This window comes from Protomyctophum bolini, assembly GCF_963924005.1.
Source record: "Protomyctophum bolini genome assembly, chromosome: 1".
NCBI lineage: Eukaryota > Metazoa > Chordata > Actinopteri > Myctophiformes > Myctophidae > Protomyctophum > Protomyctophum bolini.
The window spans coordinates 18,571,984-18,592,879 of NC_137862.1; the positions used below are offsets into that span (position 1 = coordinate 18,571,984).

The 20,896-nt window shown below is 47.6% G+C and overlaps 1 protein-coding gene across 1 annotated transcript in view; it reads right to left on the minus strand.

Moving 5' to 3' along the window:
- The window catches only part of fto (FTO alpha-ketoglutarate dependent dioxygenase), a gene marked incomplete at its 3' end in the record, with an annotated part of 188,360 nt that overhangs the window by 89,785 nt on the left and 77,679 nt on the right, over positions 1-20,896 (minus strand). The window contains exon 8 of the mRNA XM_080766638.1: positions 18,857-18,981. Coding sequence (XP_080622764.1) covers positions 18,857-18,981 — 125 coding nt within the window. The remainder of the gene's footprint in view (positions 1-18,856; positions 18,982-20,896) is intronic.

The window sequence follows — 20,896 nt, forward strand, 5'->3', positions numbered from 1 at the left end:
TACTGGCCAATCAGAATGCCTGTTGCCTGTGATTGATTAGCTGATTTGCTCGTTTACATATGACATACATTTTCCCTTCAATGTCAATGGTGTTTAATTTATGTCATATTTAGCAGAATTTTGACGTAATTTCTCTGTTGATCGTCAATGGCTCATTTTGAGATGTGTGGGGACAAAGGCTGTATATAGGAGGGGCTAGCGCCCCTTAAAAATACATCATTTTTCATCGTGCTCCTAAAATAATTTGTGTGCTACTAGATTTTTCAACTTAGGCGCACACGTGCTACTTGGAAAAATGCTAAGCGTCGAGCCCTGGATACACATAATGAAATGACGGTGCAGATACAATGAAATGCTCGGCGAGCAAAAAGATGCATTTTTCTTTCTTTTTTACAGAGAAGGAACGTTTTGAAAAAAATATTATTCATATTTAATTTGTTTTCCCCAAATGCATTTTTTGGACTAATAATATGTAAACAGACCAGCCTCCCAAGAAGACACCTAAGCAGTAATGTGTCATTCTATTCTGGCTAATCAGTATGCCCTGCAAATATGATGATAGAAAGTTGACGACAGTCTGTGAAATGAGAAAAACACTCACCATGACTGTGTATATGTGTGTGTGTGTGTGTGTGTGTGTGTGTATGCGCGTTTGCGTGTGTGTGTATGCGCACATGTGCATATGTGCACACATGTACTGTACAGTATATTGGCCCTTTGTGTCTGGGTCCCATGTTGATTGTGGGCTGTCGCCAACATACACACATTCTCCCACCTTCCCACCAGCCTTTGCACGTGCTGCCGCGCACACGCACTAGCACATGCACATACACACATACACACACACATACACACACGCGCGCGAGCGCAGAGACCATGCACCCCGGCACTGACAGACGTGTAAGCAGATGCAGCCAGGACCGGTAATGGCAGGTGATTATAAGTGGCACGCGTGCCAAGCTAATTAAACCCCTGGGCTGACAGCAGCATTTGGTACCACTGGCATCCTGGCATGCTGGCATTAGAATAATTGTAGCGGTGGCACTTCTCACCTGCGAGACTGTGGCTAACGTCGTCATTTATTTTACAGTAGGCTGCGTTTGGGCTGCATGCTGTACGCAAGCCGGGGCTAACTCAGGGTTAGCGTTGACATTCTCTGCACCCTCCAAGACTGGCACAGATAGGACAGCTCTGGTGTCTCTACCTCAACACCCTGCTGCCACGGATTTAAGTTCCCAGTCGCCACCACTGATTTCAGTCATTTGGATTCCATAGAAGTCATGCTATTAATACTTTAGGTATTTGCCATTAGCCATTGGCTATCTCCCAGGAAACCCTAATTGATATCTGATACTTCATAAAAGCAAAGGTTAAAGCGTATAAATCTCCAATTTCTGTTTGGCTGTATGGATATGAAAACATACTGACTTTACATATTGTGCTAATTGTTTATGAAACAGCGCTAGTGTGTGCAGGGGGATCCTTTCATGCTGTTTCACGAATCGCAGATTAGGATTTTGCACCCTCTGGTAAAGATGGGATGAGATATTTTGAGCAGGTCTTAGTGTCAAATACTTGTCTTTAATCTGTTTTGTTTCTAAATAGTTAATTCACAAGCGTGTTTTGAGCTTGTGGATCGGCTAGTTTCAGTGTGCCAAATGAAGAATATATCATGTTTCAGAAAAACAGACTGAACTCAAGAATCAACTTGTGCTTGTACTCCATTTCCCCCCAGGGATTCATTTCACTTGCTTCCGAACACAGGCCCGCTCCGAGAGGGCACTGCTCTTTTGATCCTGCTGGCTGTGTCTTGACGAGCCGGTAATTTACGACCGCGCGTTGAATCATTACCACAACTATGAGAAGTCCATGTTTGTTTCAACTGAGTGCCAAAAAAAGATGCCGGGGCGGCTGATCGGCTGGAACACGCAGCGCTTCACACAGCGACGGACCTCATGCATTCACGGAATTCACATTTCTGCTGGATGAAAATTAAATGAAACTGAAAAGTGAATCCCACAACCGGTAGTGTTTACCAGGCTGTCACTTTCAGACAAAGGGTTCTGTCCCTCATGTATATCAGCCACGATATAATGAATAAAAGCAATTGATAACGAGAACAAACGGACGTTTCAGTAGTGTGTCTCTGAGGTGTATAAGCAACACCTTCTGGATGTCTTCCTAGAAGATGCTCGTGCATGTATCATGTGCTCAATTTCTGCTAATGCAAAATGTACGCACGCACGCACACGCACACACACACACACACACACACACACACACACACACACACACACACACACACACACACACACACACACACACACACACACACACACACACACACACACACACACACACGTTACATTGTAGGAGGTAGACAGTTTGGGGACAAGGACAGGTCTCTGACGTGGCCTGGGGTCACGCCTCCTCCAGCTGGAGCGCTGGGCTGGGGAGTCCTCCTCTCAGGGGTCAGAGGTCAACGCTCCGAACAGGAGGCCCGCCTGTACGTGCATGGTCACCTGATCACTTTTCATTTTAACCTTCCTTTTACCGGGGAAAGTTGACTGAGCGTGCGTGCATGTGTACATGCACATGCACAGCTGCCCTGGACGGTGATACTAACCACTGCAACCACTGTTGCATATGGAACACCTTTTGATACAATGTAATTGGGGGGTTGCGTGTTTGATACAATGTAGATCGTGGGGTGCGCCCACTAGTGCCTATGGGACACTAGTGGGACAGCCTGCGCCTCCTGACCCGGTCACTTGCCTCTAAATATATTACTCATGGCAGTTGTTTCCCGCGTGAAAAGGGCCTTTAAGCTTATTTTACGCATTGAAAATCTGCCACACGATTGTACGACAAGGCACACATTAGCCCTTAGATTCATCCACATTTTTCCAGTAGGTCCAGAATTCAAAGTCATGACCTTGTGAGAGAACCCCGAAAGACCCTTTTGACATTTAGGCAACCTCCGACCTACAGTACACACACACACACACACACACACACGCACACACACACCTGGCCTGTTGAGTAAGAGCAACCCGGCATGCATACATACCTGCAGCTCAGTAAACACTCACCTGGCTGTAAGCGAGCTGACTGATTCATGTGATTGCCATGTGCTTAGCGGCAGGTGAGGCCAGGTGCAGCGGCTTGCCGCATTGCGAAGGCGTTCAAGCAGCCGTGGGTGAATCCGATACCGCATGTGTACGAGTGTGGAAGCGTGCTATGCGAGGTATGCAAGGTCATCGCCTCGCACACCGTTAGATTTATGACATATTGCGTGGCACATCTTGCGCTGGCATGCAGCTCTTTGACCAAAAGGGGGAAAAAAATAAACCTCTGCGAGACATCTCTTTCCGTGTATTCCCAAGTAATGAATCACTGCTGTGACAAATGGGAGGCAGAGCCCGTACACATTTCTCTATAGACTGACTCGTTGAGTCCACTTAGACATAATTGGTGGCTTGTTTTACTGTCTACATACACATCACTTGCCTGGCTGGGACATCACAAGCGTTTTCTTTTTTTTCCCCAACAGGCTCACTCTGGGATGGTTATTTGTGTTGAGAGGGTTTTTTGCCAGGCTGGATATCAGCTCTTTGATGACTGCCTTAAGTGGCCGATGGCAACTGATAGCTGGGGCTTAGTGCATTCTCATTATGAGCTGCAGCAAGCTGATTAAAACATTTGATTTGCACTGTGAGCGTACATGTCTGCGTAGGTTGTGTATATCTATGCGTGCACGTGTGTGTGTGTGCGTGCGTGCACGTGTGTGTGTGTGTGTGTGTGTGTGTGTGTGTGTGTGTGCGTGTGTGTTTTTTTGCGGAGGAGGGGGCACAGTGACCCTGCACAGTAACAGGTCAATTTGGGTCAATGTCTGCACTCCTGACTGATTTGTTTTTCTTGATTTCATGCCCTGTCATGCACCTAAACTAGCAGATCTACAAGCTCCCGACGTGTCACACTGGGAGCTGAGTGTGTGTGTGTGTGTGTGTGTGTGTGTGTGTGTGTGTGTGTGTGTGTGTGTGTGTGTGCGCGCGCGTGTGCGTGTGTACAGGTGCGTGTGTGCGCGCGTGCATGTGTGAGTGCGCACACGTTGTGAGAGGGACTATAGCCTTCTGGCAGTGTGTTATCTGTATTTTCAACCTTGTCATAGTAATTAGAAGCCATATTTGCTTGCATTCTCTGTTTTTGTTTCCTGCCCCTGATATCCATCTGTGTATGCAGGTCTCATTAACAAACTGATGTTGTGTGATCGAGTATCTTAGTGAAGATACCAAGCGATTTCCCCCAAATGAGGTCACGATACAGGCAGATGGAGTGTTTAGCACTGAAAGACAAATAATGTATTTCTGTGCCTTGCCAGTTGGCACTGGCAGGGAGACCGTTATTCAAGTGGTGAATGCTTTACAGAATGGAGGGGGGGGGGGGGGATGCCAATATCTATTTGGGAGATCGGGATTCGATTCCCCGGCCGGGTCATATACCAGAGAATATAAGAATGTAACCCGACCTACACTCAGCATCAAGGGTTGGATTGGGACGTGTCAGTGCCTACCCCGTGGACATACTAGCGTCATGTCCAGGTATCAAGGAGACGACTTATTGGCGGCCTAATTGCAGTTTAAGCCAACGTGGCCACACTGCCCCTATTTCAAATGAGATCAATTTTCCAGAGATCCATGCATGCAGCCCTCTGCCTCTGCCCTGCCCTCCCCAGGTTGTCACAGAACACAGAGCAGAGCAGAGCAGGGCTCGGCGGTGTCAAACTGCACTGTGAGCAGGGCTACACCTGGAGCTGAATACATCACATTGTGATTTCATGAACTGGAGGCGAGGAGAGGAGAGGGAAAGACTAAACTTCCAGAGAGAGAGACAGAGAGAGAGAGACACAGAGAGAGAGAGAGAGAGAGAGAGAGAGAGAGAGAGAGAGAGGGGAAGGGGAAGGAGAGGGGGGGGGGCTATAGTGGATCTTGGGGCACAAATAGTAGAAATGGAAGTTAAAAGTGAAGGAGTCGGCTTCTTCTGGCACAGCGGTAGCTACCTCAAGGGCTACGGTAGGAGGAAGGGGTGGCCTCTGGCTCTCAACGAGTCATGTGAACATTGAGCTGACTTAAGCTTGATTTATACTTATGGTATAGTTGTGCTCAACAGCCGTGCACAACTATACAAGTACAACTCAGGCGTTACAGGAGGATGCACTTCTGTGTTTGTGTGTGTGTGTGTGTGTGTGTGTGTGTGTGTGTGTGTGTGTGTGTGTGTGTGTGTGTGCGTGTGCGTGTGCGTGCATGTGTGTGTGTGTTCAAGCGAGCGAGTGTGTGCGCAGAGGTGTGCAAATGTCATATACAATACATGTTGTGATATGTAACTTATGTAAGTGTGCAGAAAACTTGGTTCCTGACCGTGCGGCATGCACGTTAAAAAAAGTGTACACGCTTGCAAACATAGCAGCACGCTTCGCACGGGGTGTTCCCACCGACAAAATATCCCACTTCCAACAACAATGGCCCTAACTATTTCCATTCTTTCTGGAAAGTTCCCATTTAGGGGCTTAAAAAGCGGCTCGCTGACATTGTGTGCCGCCGTGAAAAACATCTGTTGGGGACTTGTGTGGGCACGCTAATTACAAAATATCTGCCGTAATCCGCATGTCGATAAGAGAGTCATTACTCCGCCGCACATTTATCACTGTGGGATTGATGACCCATTTCAGTCACAGCCTTTTGTGAGAGAGGGGGTGGAGGGGGTTCCTCCTTATCCACCACATCACCGCTGAAGCCTTCCATTTGTCAGGAGGCAGGTTTGGACGCTGGTTGGAATTGTAATTAACAGCGAAAGGACTTTGGCCCTAATAGAATTTTTGCAGGGAACTGCAGATTGACTGCAGGGGGGGGGGGCGGGCAAGAGAGAGAGAGACAGACCGAGAGGGACAGAGAGAGAGAGAGAGAGAGAGAGAGAGAGAGAGAGAGAGAGAGAGAGTGAGTCTGATGCTGTTTTCTCTTCTTGCTAATTGCCAGGCTGAGTGTCTGTCTGTGGCGTAGGAGACCGCTACGCTCCGCGCTCCGTCGAGAAAGTGCCACAACAGCACTCCTGCTTTTCAAACACAGGGGAAGAGGCTTGGCAACATGTGTATGTATGCACACTCACCGGTGGATATACACGCACGCACGCAGACATGCACGCTTCAAGCTTGTGGGCTCTCTCTCTCTCTCTCTCTCTCTCTCTCTTCAGCAGTGGAAGAAGTACTCAAATGTTTTATGCACTTAAGTAAAAGTATCAATACCACAATGTAGAAATACTATATGTTAGAAGTATAAGTTTGGTACTACAAGTAAAAATATGGAAAGTATATGCAAGTATGCAAAATGTCACATTTCACAAGTTTTTAATATTAATTTAGTCTCCATATGTAGTGGAGTAGAAGTAAAAAATCATACCTGTGTGAAGTGACGGGCGCTATGTATCATCGTACATCATTCATTCATTGTTGATTTACTCGTCTACATATGACCTAAATTATCTAGTCATTGTCAATGGCATTTAATGTTTGTGTTAGGACAAGAATCTACAGCTGAATATAGGAGGGGCTAGCGACCCTCAAAAATCACACCCGTGTGAAGTGGGGGGCACATCATCATCGTACATCATCATCTTGACATAAAACTATGACTCTTTGCTCAGACACCAACGTAGAATTCTCCATTCATTGTCAATAGGAATGTAATGTTTGTGTAAGACAAAAATCTACACTAATAGCTGAATATAGGAGGGGCTAGCTCCCCTCAAAATCTGGAAATACTCAAGTAAAGTAAAACTACTTCAAAAATAAAACAATATTTCTCGTTGGAGGGTTTTCACGATTTTCCAGAGAAATCGCAGGTTCGGCATAGACGGAGTTAAGTACAGTACTTGAATAAATTTACTTAGTTACTTTGCACCACTGCCTCCCTGTCTCTCACACAAAAACAAGCAAACACACAGCTTAAACATACACACTGTGGTATCCCTGTCGCTCTTCAAGCCTAATTTATGCATGGTTGTACAGCCTTGTCGCTTGCCGAAAATAACCCATTTTCAAGTGGAAGAAAAATTGGTTGTTTTCGGGAAGAAACCGAGGGTTTGTGTTGAAGCCTAAATTAGTCTTTACTCTCCCTCTCTCTCTCTCTCTCCCACACACACTCACAGACACAAACAAACAGCCCAGAAACATAAATTGTCTGCCCCCTCACATGCACATGCACACGCAGCCCAAACACAAACATGTTTTCTCTCCCTCTCGCTCAAATACAGAAGTTGTGGTTCCCCCTCAAATTCACACATGCGCACGCACGCACGCAGATGCGGGGCTGAGCGTATAGCAGTGGCAGATGATCTCAGTAGGTGAGGACTAAAAGGTCTGGCCACCTGCCTGCCACGTCCCCGTGTCTGTGGCGGTAATGAACACAGACAGCTTGGGGACCGCCCCGCGCGCTCGTCCCCCTGCCTCGCGCCCCGCTCCGCGGGGCCACAGTCTGGGAGGGCCCAGGGGGTGACAGGAAACGCCAGAGATGTCCCACGCGCTGACAGGCGGGTCCTACCTCGGGCCAACCTCCCGCACACGCACGCACACACACCCAGACACACACACACTCAAGGTACTGTATATGCTCATCGTGACATGAATGAAGAACACAGACCCACGAACACACACGCACGCACACACACACACACACACGTACAGACTCGGCATAACTACAAACACACGCATGTGCCTACTGTATCATATGCAGACACATGGGCAAACACACAAATACGCATGCACGCACCCACACACATGTGCACGCACGCACACACATGTGCATGTGCACACGCACACACATATACACACGCACACACGCACACACACGCGCCCTGACCCCAGTGTAATTCCTCCAGCACACGGCTGATGACAGGAGCAGCTGCAGCCTCTACGGCAGACAGATGAAATTTTCATAACTATCTCCTCCAACTTCCACGCTCACCTTCAGGATAATTTATGAGCCGCCCGCCAGCCTTGAAGAGACAATATGCTCGCTATGAAATGGACTGTTCCAGCGGTGTGTGGATTATAATTAACAGAGGAGGGGAGAAAGATGTGGGTGGGTGGGGAGGGGCTCACAAGACTGTGTGTGTGTGTGTGTGTGTGTGTGTGTGTGTGTGTGTGTGTGTGTGTGTGTGTGTGTGTGTGTGTGTGTGTACGTGCAGTAAATGTGCACTGTATGCATTATGCTGTACAGTGCATTTGGTGATAACGATGTCAACCACTTAAAGGCCAAGCACTCCATACTTTGTCGTATGCCGGATAGCGAAAATACACTCAAAACGTGCCGGAATGCGACAAATTGTGAGCTTTGTAGATCGGCTATTATAACAGAAAATACAACTTTTACACTTTTGCCCATAATGACATACCCAAAATAGGGACACCACTTTGAAATTGGTTATTGGCACAGTGATATACCCCACTCACACGTAATTGCTTTATGTCGCCTTGTGAGACATGCTACTGCACGCACGCATGCACACACACACACACACCACACAACACACTACTCACACTCACACTCACACTCACACACACACACACACACACACACACACACACACTCACACTCACACACACACTTTATAATACTCTATACAACTGCCACTACAGTGCTAAGTGGAAAGTGTGTGTGATGCTGTTAAACTGTATCATGTCAAAGCGCTCTGGCCTCCTCTACACGCTGAAATTCGCAGGGACAAATTTAAATCGTTTCTTTTTTTTCTTTTTTAAATCCATGCTTTGAGGCAAACAAGGGAACAAATAGGGAAGCTACAGCTCCGCAGCGCTCAGGCCAGGCGTAATGACAGTGTTCTCTGGGAGAGCACGCCCTCACTCCACCCATAATTCCATGTTCTTGTTGTTTGCTTCACACCCCTGCCTCGACATCCTCATCCCCATCATGCTCCATCAGCTCGCTTCGGCGTTCCGGATTCTGACCAGAAAGAATGTCCTTGGTTTTCCCTTAACCGACGGTTAAACAGGCCTCGACTCATACCAACACCCCCCCCCCCCCGTACAGAGCTTTGTCTCAGCCCTGTTGCTAAATGTTGTTTCCATATTAAAAACGGCAGCATTTAATAGGCGACCGTCTCTTTCGACAAGTGGGCCTAAATGTCTGTGGGACTTTTAATGACATTCTCTACCCTGCACCTCTGTGTGTGTGTGTGTGTGTGTGTGTGTGTGTGTGTGTGTGTCTCTCTCTGTCTCTGTACCACATTGTATCGTCAAGCTCTGACTGTGTAAAGTGCAATTATGAAATTACTGTTTCCATTAAAGAAGAGGGGGAAAAAATAAACCTGCAAGCAATTTAACAGTTGTGACTCAGTCAAGGGGGGGGGGGGGGGGGCTGAGGGCGGTGCAATGCCGAACGGTGCCAGTTGCGATGCTAACATTTCGACACCTCACCACAAAATGCGACAAAGCATGTATCGCCTGGTCTAATTGCTGACTCGTTAGGAGAGACAGACCAGATACCGTCGATGTTAAGTACACACACGTGTGTGTGTGTGTGTGTGTGTGTGTGTGTGTGTGTGTGTGTGCGCGTGCGTGTGTGTGTGTGTGTGCGTGCATTTGTGTGTTATCTCTCAAAGATTAAAAAAGAAATAGCATCAGTCATCTCAATCAAAGCGCATTCCTGCAAGAATAAGACATGCTTTCATGTACTTTCCAGCCCTGCGAGCAACTTCTGGGCCTCAGCTGAGGTCAGGTCGTGTCACGCATAACTGACTGATTGCTAACCAGGGGCATGAGAGAGCAATTCATAATTTACAAACACACACACACACACACACAACACACACGCGCACACACACACACAAACACAATCCAAAAAACATCCAGGCCACAGGGGATTGTCTCGTGCACGCACCCGGCCTCGTCCCAGGGACCACACAGACATGTTGGAGATAAAGACAGACAAATTAGACAGCTTCTAAGGCTAACCATGGCGTTTGCACTAATTACAGACTGGCTGGCAATGAGAGAGACAGATGATATGTCCTTATTTGTTTTCTCCTCCAGCAACCCTGAACCAAGTAAACACAGGAGAGAGAGAGAGAGAGAGAGAGAGAGAGAGAGAGAGAGAGAGAGAGAGAGAGATCACGAAAACTGAGAACAGAGGAGGAAAAAGAAGAGAGAGCAAAAGCGAGGCACAAAGCGAACATGGAAAGAGAGAAAGAGAGGAACGTGCATGGACATAAAGAGAGAGAGGGAGAGAGAGAGAGAGAGAGAGAGAGCGCATGTCGGTGGAGGAATGAAGTCCTCCCCACCACAAGCAGGTGTTTGCCCACCGGTGCGGTGTAGCTGACAGAGGTGAAGCCAATCAGAGGTGTAGCCAGCTGAAGCTTAGCAAGCGCACCATGCCAAGGAAAACACGGCGAGCTATAGCCACGTCTGCTACGCTAGCAACGCTGGGCTTCTGTTGCGGGTTGATGTAAAAGGCAAAGCCGAGGTGTGTGTGTGTGTGTGTGTGTGTGTGTGGGGGGGGGGGGGGGGGGGTTGAGTGATTAACCTGTCCCCTCGGGTGACAACTTACATCTAACAGACCTGGTCACAAGGCGCCCAAACCCGCCCTGGCCAGGCAACCTTACATGACCTTTTACCACGACAGTATAAACACCACCTCCATCCATAATGCTAATTATGTAAATACAAGTCCTTGAAGGTGCTACGCGTTGATGTCAATTGTTTTGAGACAGACACTATGAGAGGCAGACGCATGCATGCCCCGTCGCGCGAGAGCACTGAAAAGGGCCGATCTACAAGCTCACAATGCGTCGCATCCGCAACCCATTGTGAGTTTGTAGATTGGCTATTTTCAGCCGTATGAATTGAGCTAAAGACTCTGGAGGGATTCAGAGTCCACTGAGGTATAGGCATGGATCCAGAAACACCATCATTGCTGACGATCAATGTCACTTTACAGTCCCCAATGTCACAAGCTCCCCAGGAACCACGACTACTCGCATCAACAGGACAACAGTGATGCAGAGAGCAGGCATGAAAGAACATGGAGTCCAGCATTCACATCGTATACCACAACACCAGCCCCTCCCTCGAACGGGGGACAGACCACGGCATGGCTGGAGCTGTATGGGAACTCGTACGGCGGGGTTGGTTGGTTGGGGTGTGTAAAGATGGGAGGTTGTTGACCCCTCCCCTCAGTATGGCGTCTCCATATCGGAGGCATCATCAGAAGCTTTTCATCAAGGCCCCATCAATGGGCCAGGCTGGACACGGCTGCGGTTTGTCCGTCGCCATTGTGGACGGGGACAGGGACAATCTTTTAAACTCCCATCTGGGACCTAGGGGTACCCCCATTGTTGGCCCCTATAACTCTCGGTCCCAACCCCATGTGAGGGGAAGGGGGCGGGGTCCATCAAGGGGACAGCACAAAAGACATGTCATGGTGCAAAGGAAGAGGTGGGTCTCTCTCTCTCTCTCTGCCTTCTCTCTCTTCTCCCTGTCTGTCTCACTCACTCGGCCTCTCCACAGGGGTGCAACTGGTAGCTGACAACAGTAGTGGGGTCATCCCTATAGCAGGACAGGACTTCAGCCCCACCACTCTGGCCCCTAGCCGGCCCCGGGTGACCCCTGGACGCGATGACAGACTCGGGGGTCTTTGTGTGGGAGCGCCCTATACCCAGGTGAGGGCAGGGGAGGATAGAGTGGGGGGGGAGGGGGACAATGGCAGGAAACAAAGGGGTGATGGAGGCTAGAAGGTGGCCCTGCGGGGTGACGAGGTCAAGCCGGACAGCTGAGTGATGAGTGCAGCTGCGGCCGGCGGGCCCGTGGACCTCATGACTCTGTCACCGCGCTCCGCTCGCCTTGTCAGCTGATGTTGCCTTTTGTTCCGGGATAAAGACCTCGCCGGCCCTCAACAAGTCGGAGAGTGGTAATAAACACCGCAACAGATGTACTGTGCCACGCATTCCCAGTGTCAGGCTATTAAAGTGACACGTCGACCTGCCGGACGGCTGGGGTCAGTAGCCTCTCTTCGTCGAGGAGGAGGAGGAGGGAGATTCGACAGTACGCACTAGTGCTGCACGATTAATCGGAAAAAAATATATATATCACAATCTAGATTCAGATCAAGAATAATTTGAGCAAGAATCGTTAAGTATTAGTTGGGCTGTCCAATTAATTTTTGTTATGTTTTTGCTACAAGAGAGAGACTTTAGGAGAGGTTTAAGTCAAGCACTTTGATGTTGTCTGTTTAAAGCCACAGTAGTTGGCTCCAGGTGCCACATTTTGAATGTAGTATTCAGCAATACAGACTAAAAACAATAAATATGTTCATGAACAAAGATAATCGTGTCAGAATTGTGATCTCAATGCTTCACATTTGAGCAAGAATCGTGCAGCACTTGTACTGAGTCAGACACAGCAATATATACTGTATGTCTGAGATACACTCAACTGAAGCAATCAGTAATTTAAACAATATCACCAAACAGCACTGAGGTCATCCTGTAGATGACAGGATCTTGAGCAAAGAGGAGCAGTCTTTTATAATCAGGAAGTGAAGCCCGGTGAGGTCATTCGCTTTCCCACCATGATGACCGTCTGTGGTGACAAGGGATTGTTTTTGCGATCCATCCCTGAGGACCCGAATGAATTAGACAAAAAGGGCTTGCATGTGCACAGCCTCCTTCACTTACTGATCGCAAACTATCTGTACAAGTATTTAAAGCTAAGAGGGCTAATCTTGAGTTTACACAAAATGCTCTTTCTTAAGGCCGTCGCTTGGATCTAACTGATACTCTTATACTGCACATAAACATTTCACATGTAATTACACCTTTAATTTAGTTTATGTATATTGTTGTGTGTTGCCCCCCCCCCCCCCCCCTGTAAAAATAAGACTTCTTTCTGAAAGTGAATTTGGATAATATTTCAATTTCTTTCCCTTTTTTCCTCCTTCCTCGTATTTCCAAAACAATAAAAAATAGCAGCACACAACAAGCTCACGACGAGAGTTTGCAGATCCGCAATTGTCGGCTAGTTGTCGTACAACGACATATTGTGGCTATATAAAAGTTAAAAATAACCCCCCCCCCCCCCCCCCCCCCCCCCTCCAAGCCACTGCCGTTCCTTGATTTACACATCCAGCTCTCCAACTGTTTCCTAAGTCAAAGGTCAGCGGCTGCCTACTCCCCGCCCACGCCGAGAGAGAGAGAGGTGGGCAGGAGGGACACACGGCCCTGTTTAAACCATAAACATCCTCCTCCCCCCCTCCCCCCCGCTCCTCCTCCTTTCAGAGGTGAGAGTCGGGGTGTTGCACTCTGTTAATCTTTCACTGGGCTTTTAACACAGAGAGACTCCGCCTGGAGGAGAAGAACAAGAGGGGGGAGGGAGGGCAATGAGGGAGGGAGAGAGAGACAGAGAGAGAGAAAGAGAGATAGAGCGAGAGGGGGAGGGAGGGGGCAGTTAAAAGGAAAGGTATAGTAGAAGGAAAGAGGAGTGAAAAAGCCACAGAGAACGGGGCCAGATGGGCACCTTCACAGTCCATTTATCAAACCCGATGTGGTTCCCCTCCTGCCCCTCCCCCTCCTTCACTCCCCCCCCCACCTCCCCCCCCCCCCACCCCCCCGCCTGCACTCGTGTCCTAAACCCCCGTGTAATTCTGTAATGATTTTCATTATCATATAATGACCTTACAAAGCCTACAGCAGTTTGCATGGTCAGTACAAAACTCGCAGCTGTTCCCTCCTCTCCGGATCTGCTCCATGCCGGCGGTGACAAACTGGGCCCTTTAGGTTTGTGTGTGTGTGTCTTTTTATTGGCTGGAGCCGGCAGCAGCAGTAGTGACCTTTAAGGCTGTGGAAGGTCAATGTGAGGTTAGCTGGCTGCCTGGGGAGGGTCTGAGGTGTCATGTCAGCGTACATCCCAAATACCTGACTAATGTTGTCCTCCAGGCTTTCCATGTGAACATTTAGGAGCTTTGACTCAAAATCAATGTAATGCTCCTCCTTCACTGTCATTTCGCTATGTCGCGACTAAGATTGAAGCATTTTTTTTCCTTTATGGCGTGGCTATGTAGGAGATTAGCAGTCTGTGAGAAGGTCTGCGTGTGTGTGTGTGTGTGTGTGCACGCATGTTAGATCGGCTGAAATTATATGCATATAGGGCTGAAGTGGTTAATGTATGTTTTGTAATAATAATCAAAATCTACATTACAAGTAGTAAAGTAAAGCTGTCAAATAATTGTGAAAGTGAAAGTATATTTGCATCTGAGATCAGATGTAGTGGAGTAGAAGTAAACCTACTGAAAATTGGAAATACTCCAGTAACGTAAAATATGTCACCTTTTCCCTACTCGTTCATATTTTTAACTAAAATATTTTTTTCACACTGGTGAATTCCTAATTGCACATCCACGTCCTGCCGTCATTATTATGATGATGATGTCAGTTCTATCGGTTGCTTGAAGCCGCAACACAATCGATTGATTGGTCATTCACAGATAAGCATGATCTGAAATTGCACGCAGACCACCCATCTGTCCTCAAAGTCAGAAACTATACGCCAGAGAGAGGAAGGGACATGTAGGCTACAGCCAGCATGGAAACAGGGGCGTTGTGCATTGATTGGTCGACATACTGCCCTGTCAGCGGCCATAGTCATAAAGTATAAAGTATGAAAGCATTGGTATCAAAATGTAATATAAGTACCAACAGTAGAAAGTACTCATGCTGAATGTCCCATTTTACAGGTTTTCAAAAAAATCGCCGATCTACTGCGACACATCCCAATATACGGTCTACAAAGATGAACAACTCTTAAGCATCTGAAGTCCTCACACTCGACTGGAGCTAACTAACTGGAGCTAACTAACTGGAGCTAACTAACTGGAGCTAACTAACTGGAGCTAACTAACTGGAGCTAACTAACTGGAGCTAACTAACTGGAGCTAACTAACTGGAGCTAACTAACTGCTAGGCGAGAATTAGTTTGCTCATTTTGAATCCCAGTAGTTCCCGCACCAGGAAGCCATAGCGTTGGCAACGGATAAAATGTTCCCCCTGTACTGTTCAATCTGTCCTTCCCGTATACAGCATATTCATCCACCGCGCTGCGGCACAGGCGGTCACTCCCCTCCCCCCCCACATAATAATCTCCCATTTCCAATGGTGCTCATGGGACATTTACCACGGAGACGTGGAGGTCAGCATCTATCAAAAGGATTGCGCCGCGTATGCGGCGGGGGTAAAACCGAGTTACCCAGGAAAGCTCATAAGAATAAAGAAAGGCCCTCATAACTTCATTGGCTCCGAGTGAATGAATGGTAGCGGGCCGCAGCTAGCTGCCTGCCTGCCTGGCTTGCTGCCTGGCTGGCTGGCTGCCTGGCTGGATGGCGTGGGGGGGCAATGGAGCCCAGGCATCCGTCACTCTGAGAACCCATAAGTCACTGGTGAAGACCCAGCGGTCAGGAGGTCTCATTTCTCTTCCTCCTCTCCTTCTTACTATAGCGCTTAAAAAAAATACCCCGGAGAGAGAGAGAGAGCGAGTAAGAGCGAGTGAGCTAGTGGGCTCAATGTTCCAGAGCGGTCGTTGCTTCAAACTGATGTTTTAAGAAACAAAAAGTCAGGGAGAAACTTAATCAATCAGTGCCGGTTGTTTATGTTTATGTGCCCCCAAGCAAGAGTCATCAATCATTCTTTTTTTCCCCTCTCTCTCTCTCAGTCCTTTTTTTATTCTTTAGCTTGTATTATAGGCTGAATGGATTCCATGGAAACAAAAGCCAGCTTAATGATAAAAGCCAGCCTGTTGAATATTGTGCTGCAACCTAATTAGGACGCTGCATCAAAAAAGAGGGCGAAAAAAAATGAATCAGCAAATTAATTTAAAAGAAAAGAAAAGTCCCATTTCAGTGAGTGCTTTTATGGAAATAAATGAATGTTTGAATGCAATAGAGTAAAATGAACCAAATCCCGTCTACATCTAATTCTCTCTCTCTCTCTCTCTCTCTCTCTCTCTCTGCATCTAATAAATGCACTCGGGCTTTGATTGTAATAAACGATGACGTTACTTCTCGACAGGATTCGGCAAAGTAGCAAAACCCTTTTTTGTTCTTTTCGTCAGTGCATAAAGGAAGGGCCACCAAGTCTTTATCTCCCCTGTATCTCTAATCACTATCAGCACGTCTCACTTAACATTGCACATGGCCATGTGTTTAGTTTCGTGTAAACGCCGTCTGTTGACAGCCACTTGACAGATGACCCCTGGATCTTTTTCGGCGGTGGGGAGGGGAGGGAGAGGCATTTTTTGTGAATGCGTGTGCGTGTTTGTGTGTGTGTGTGTGTGTGTGTGTGTGTGTGTGTGTGTGTGTGTGTGTGTGTGTGTGTGTGTGTGTGTGTGTGTGTTTGTGTGTGTGTGTGTTGTGTTTGTGTAAAAAGAAAAGAAGAGATGTTGGGAGCAGTCGGAGTTCAAACACATTACTGCCCTGTGTGTGTGTGGGACACTTGACCCCGCCCTCTCCCAATCAAATCATTCCTGATTCCTCATTCGCTGATAAAGTAAACTCACCGCTGATGAAGACACATCATTTCATCAATTTATGTTTCCCTAAGGCAGATTTGGTTCCCAACACACTTACAATAAAATAAATAAATGACAATATAGCGTAGAAGCAAATATTGGTGTACGTATGCCTATAGTGTGTCAATGTCACGATCAAGTGTTAAAAAAACAAGTCACTCAACACGAACAATCTTCAAATACAAATTACAAGACACTACAGTACATCAAACCAAGGTACTAGTAGTGGAGGGTATAATCCCATCTTTTCTTTTCTTTTTAAATCTAAACTCACTCTAATGTGGTGGCCATCAAAGTCAATGTCCTGTCTCCTCCTGGCCCTGTAGCCATATTGGTTCCCAAGACCTAAGGGTGGGCTGGGCTTATACAGTAGGCTGAGGTCAGACGTGCTTGGTAAAAGTACTCACACATTTGTACACAAAGTAAGAATACTGCAATCTAGAAATACTTTTCTAAATAAAAGTCCGGATTTCGTGTACTTGTGTGAAAGTGCAATAGTATTGGCATCATAATGTACAAAAGTAGAAGTAGGCAACTCATTGTGCAGAATTTCAAGTTTTCAAAAGACTTTTGGAATCTACAGATCTGTAGATCTGCTCATTTTAAATGGACAAAATGTATATATTGTAGGGCTGAAGTGGTTAATGTATGTTTTGTAATAATAACCAAAAAAGCAACAATGTAACTAAAGTTTTCAAAAAATTATAGTGGAGTTAAAAATACAATAATTGCCTCGAGATGTAGTGGAGTATAAAGCAAACATATTGGAAATTGGAAAGTCCAAATTCCATGAGTAAATGTACTTGGCTACTTTCCACCACTGTTAGTCGGTGGCAGCCTTGCATCGCAGAGGAGTGGGAGCAGGCAGGGGGTGGGTGGTGGGACGGGAGGAGGAGCCGATGGTTTCTAGCTTTCAGCACCTGCGGTGGGAATGCATTCTAAGCAGAGCATACAGGCCCTACATCAGAGTTGTCGGACGGCAGGCGTCAGCGCGGCACGGACGAGGTGTGTGGAAATGGTCTGTTTACAAGGCTCATCTGGACGTGGCACGGCCGACCGAGGGGGTCAACTCGAGGGGACACTTCAAAACGCCGAGGGGTGCAGCGCGGGGTGAGGGCTGTCACGGCCGGAGGAAGTTAGCTCAATCTATATACCTTTCCAAAGAAACGCCGCTTGTAGGAATTTGTAAGTCTGTGAATTCTGGCCCCCGAGGCGCTTTGGCTTTCTACGGGGGCCTGGGTCTTGTCTGGCCCAAAGTGTGTGTGTGTGTGTGTGTGGTGGAGGGGGGGTGGGGGATCAAGAATGGATCATTTTTAAAATGAGGGGGCGCCATGCCACACCAGCTCGTGGGAAGTGGGTGGGGGGGGGCTTATTGGCTCTATAAGCTATTGCCTCTGAGGTCAAAGCCATTGATATAGACACATCACATGAAAACGTATGTACAGCTAGAGCCGGGCTACATCTGTCTGTGTAATGGGCAATGTGCTGGAGGGGTGAGAGGCTGAAAAGAAGGAACAGCTAAAATAACATTGCCCAGTTGTGGTGTGTGTGAGGGCCTTTTTCGTTATCTGAACGAATGGCCAGTGTTCTAAGCTCTGCACTCTCCGTCTCCTTATCTGAGGGGAAGGAAGTGAAAGGGCTTATCCCAGACACACGTGTCGTTGTGATAGCGGTGATAGCTGCCAGGCCTGTGGAACAACAGCAAACAAACTCACAGGCTGGGCCTATCTGTGGAATCCACCAAGTCAGCCCTTTCATGATAAACACGCCGTGTGAGTCAAAGTTATAGATATGTTTTTTTTTCAAACACACACTCCAAGAGTGTGGGAGCAAGTCCCGGGTATACTGCAATGCAACGTCCTATACCTCTATGAAGAACTTCAAGTTTCAAAAAAGTATGACACCTCTAAAAAAAATACCTGACATGGCAAGGATAGGAAAATGGATGGGGGGGGGAACTCACTTTGGATTATAGCTTTTAGCAAGCCTTATTTTTTTTTACATTTTACATAATCGGAGGTAGCTGGTGGAAGCTCTACCTAAGATCAGGCAGCGATATGTATGAACACGTCACCTGTGTGGGTGAGCCGGTGACTTGGTACATATAGGTGCTGCATGCACGGGTCCACGGCGGGCACGTGTCTTACCTGTGTCACGTCGTCTGCCAGCGAGACCGTGTCAGCGGACCCGTTTGATACTCTGAACATGAGCGACAAGGCGCGAGGCAAATTGCCTTACCTGTCTCTCCACGTCTGTCGGTGCTGCTGCCTGTCGTTGAGGGCACTGAGGAGGGTCTCCGCCATCTCCCTCCTGCCCTCCCACGCTCGCCCCTCCTCCTCCACCGCAGACAGGAAGAGCATGGTCTGAAACAGGAAGCAAACAGCATGCCGGGTCAAACAGCGACATCAATGCGTTATGGTTCTTGCCGAGTTCTTTTGTTTTGATGTTATAACAGGGGGCCTGTCGGGAAACATTTTATATGTCAGGAGGAGAGTTACCACATGTTACACCACTTAAACCCTATATTCTGTTGACCGGGATCGCGCAGGATTCCGTATTAGGGCCCTTACTTGCATGGCTTTTGAAAATTACGACTCATGTGGCAGCCAAGTCTATGGAATTTAATGTTTGTTTAGGGCACTACATGACGATGTAAGACGTCACATGATATTTTACCTTCTACACCAAAATCGGACTGATTTTCATTGAATGTTCACCAATTATGACATAGAATAGGGAGCTTGGGACTTTTACGTTGTCACCAGTGTCAAGATTTTCAAAATCGTACCAAAATGACCACAACATTCCCAGTTTCCAACAATTCCCTTAGCTCCAAACCTCCGCTCAGACGCAGAGCTCCTGTGAGCCGGTACTCCATTTTGAACATCCGTGGGATGACTACATCCAATAATTCTAGCATAAAGTCAGTTTCACATCAGAGGACGAGCAAATTACACCCGATATTAAGAGTGTGAGTCAATTAATCACGTCCCGGTACAGCGCGGTGTAATGTGCGAGTATCCCCCTGTTGAACATGAATTACAGGCCGACTTAGAGTGGGGACGCGGGCGCATCAGCGCTAATCTGAGACATCCCGGCAAAACCTTCGCCTCCGAGTCCTCGGAAGAACCTCTAAGCCGGTTGAGAGGGAGTCAAATGAAAAGGAATCTGGCAGCCCAAATTAAATGCAGCGCTGTCAACCGCACTCAAATCCCTCTTTCAGCCTCCTTCACCATCGCTCTCTTTTTCCTCTCTCTGCAGACATGACTCTCTCCTCTCTCTGAATATCCTTAAATGTCTCTCGCCCGCCACCCCGCTTCCGATTCCTCCCTCCCCTCTGCCTCTTGAAGAGTGATGGATCTGTAACTCTGACTGACTCTGACGCCTTGTTAAGAGCAGTCTCTTGCCGTCACATCCAGCCGTCAGACGCTTTCATTTCTCCCCATTAACAGGCGCTCGTCTCCTCAAGTCAAGTCAGCCAAGGCCCCGCTTTTCAGAAAAAAGAGAAAAAAAGGGAAGGAAAAACCCACAATGTAAGGAGTCCTTGTTTCTTCTCCCCTCCATCTTTCCTTAATCCCTCCCCGACAATCCACCTGTCTGTCTTAATTCGTGTGAGGATAGGATTTGATTATCTGCGTGTGCGCATGTGTGAGTGTGTGCGTGTGTGTGTGTGTGTCTGAGCGCGAGTGTGCCTCTCTGTTTATAAAGGGAGAGAGGAGTGTGTGATTTTTTCAGACAGAATATCATGCTCACTTGCTCCACACTGCACAGGACATGTGTCAAACCGCGTGCCGGCACCTGACAGATTGCAGGCAACATGGAGGAGACACGGGTGATTGCGGTGACCAAGGAGGGAGCATCGGGGCCGGCTGTACGCCCTATGTGGAAACTCTACCTTCCGCTTTGGATCAAGACCCTCGTTTCCCCAGGGAATGATTGACAGCGATAAGAAACTTCTGGATAATGCCATCACCCAATCACAACCACAATATATCATATCTCCGTGTACAGTAACCTGCTGCATGCATTTTTCTTTTCTTTGTCAGCATTTTGAGGCAAGGCAAGGGGAGGAGAATAAGAATAACCTGCTTCTGAATGTGTTTTAGCTCTGGCCCCGGAACATGAACAATGAAGTAGTGCAGTAACAGTATGTGAGACCTTCATCAAATGCGGCAAGGCAGATGTATTTGTATAGCACAGGGTGCCCACACGTTTTTGACCAACTCTACAAGAAAACATAAATTATAATAATTTACCACATTTCCACAACAACTATTT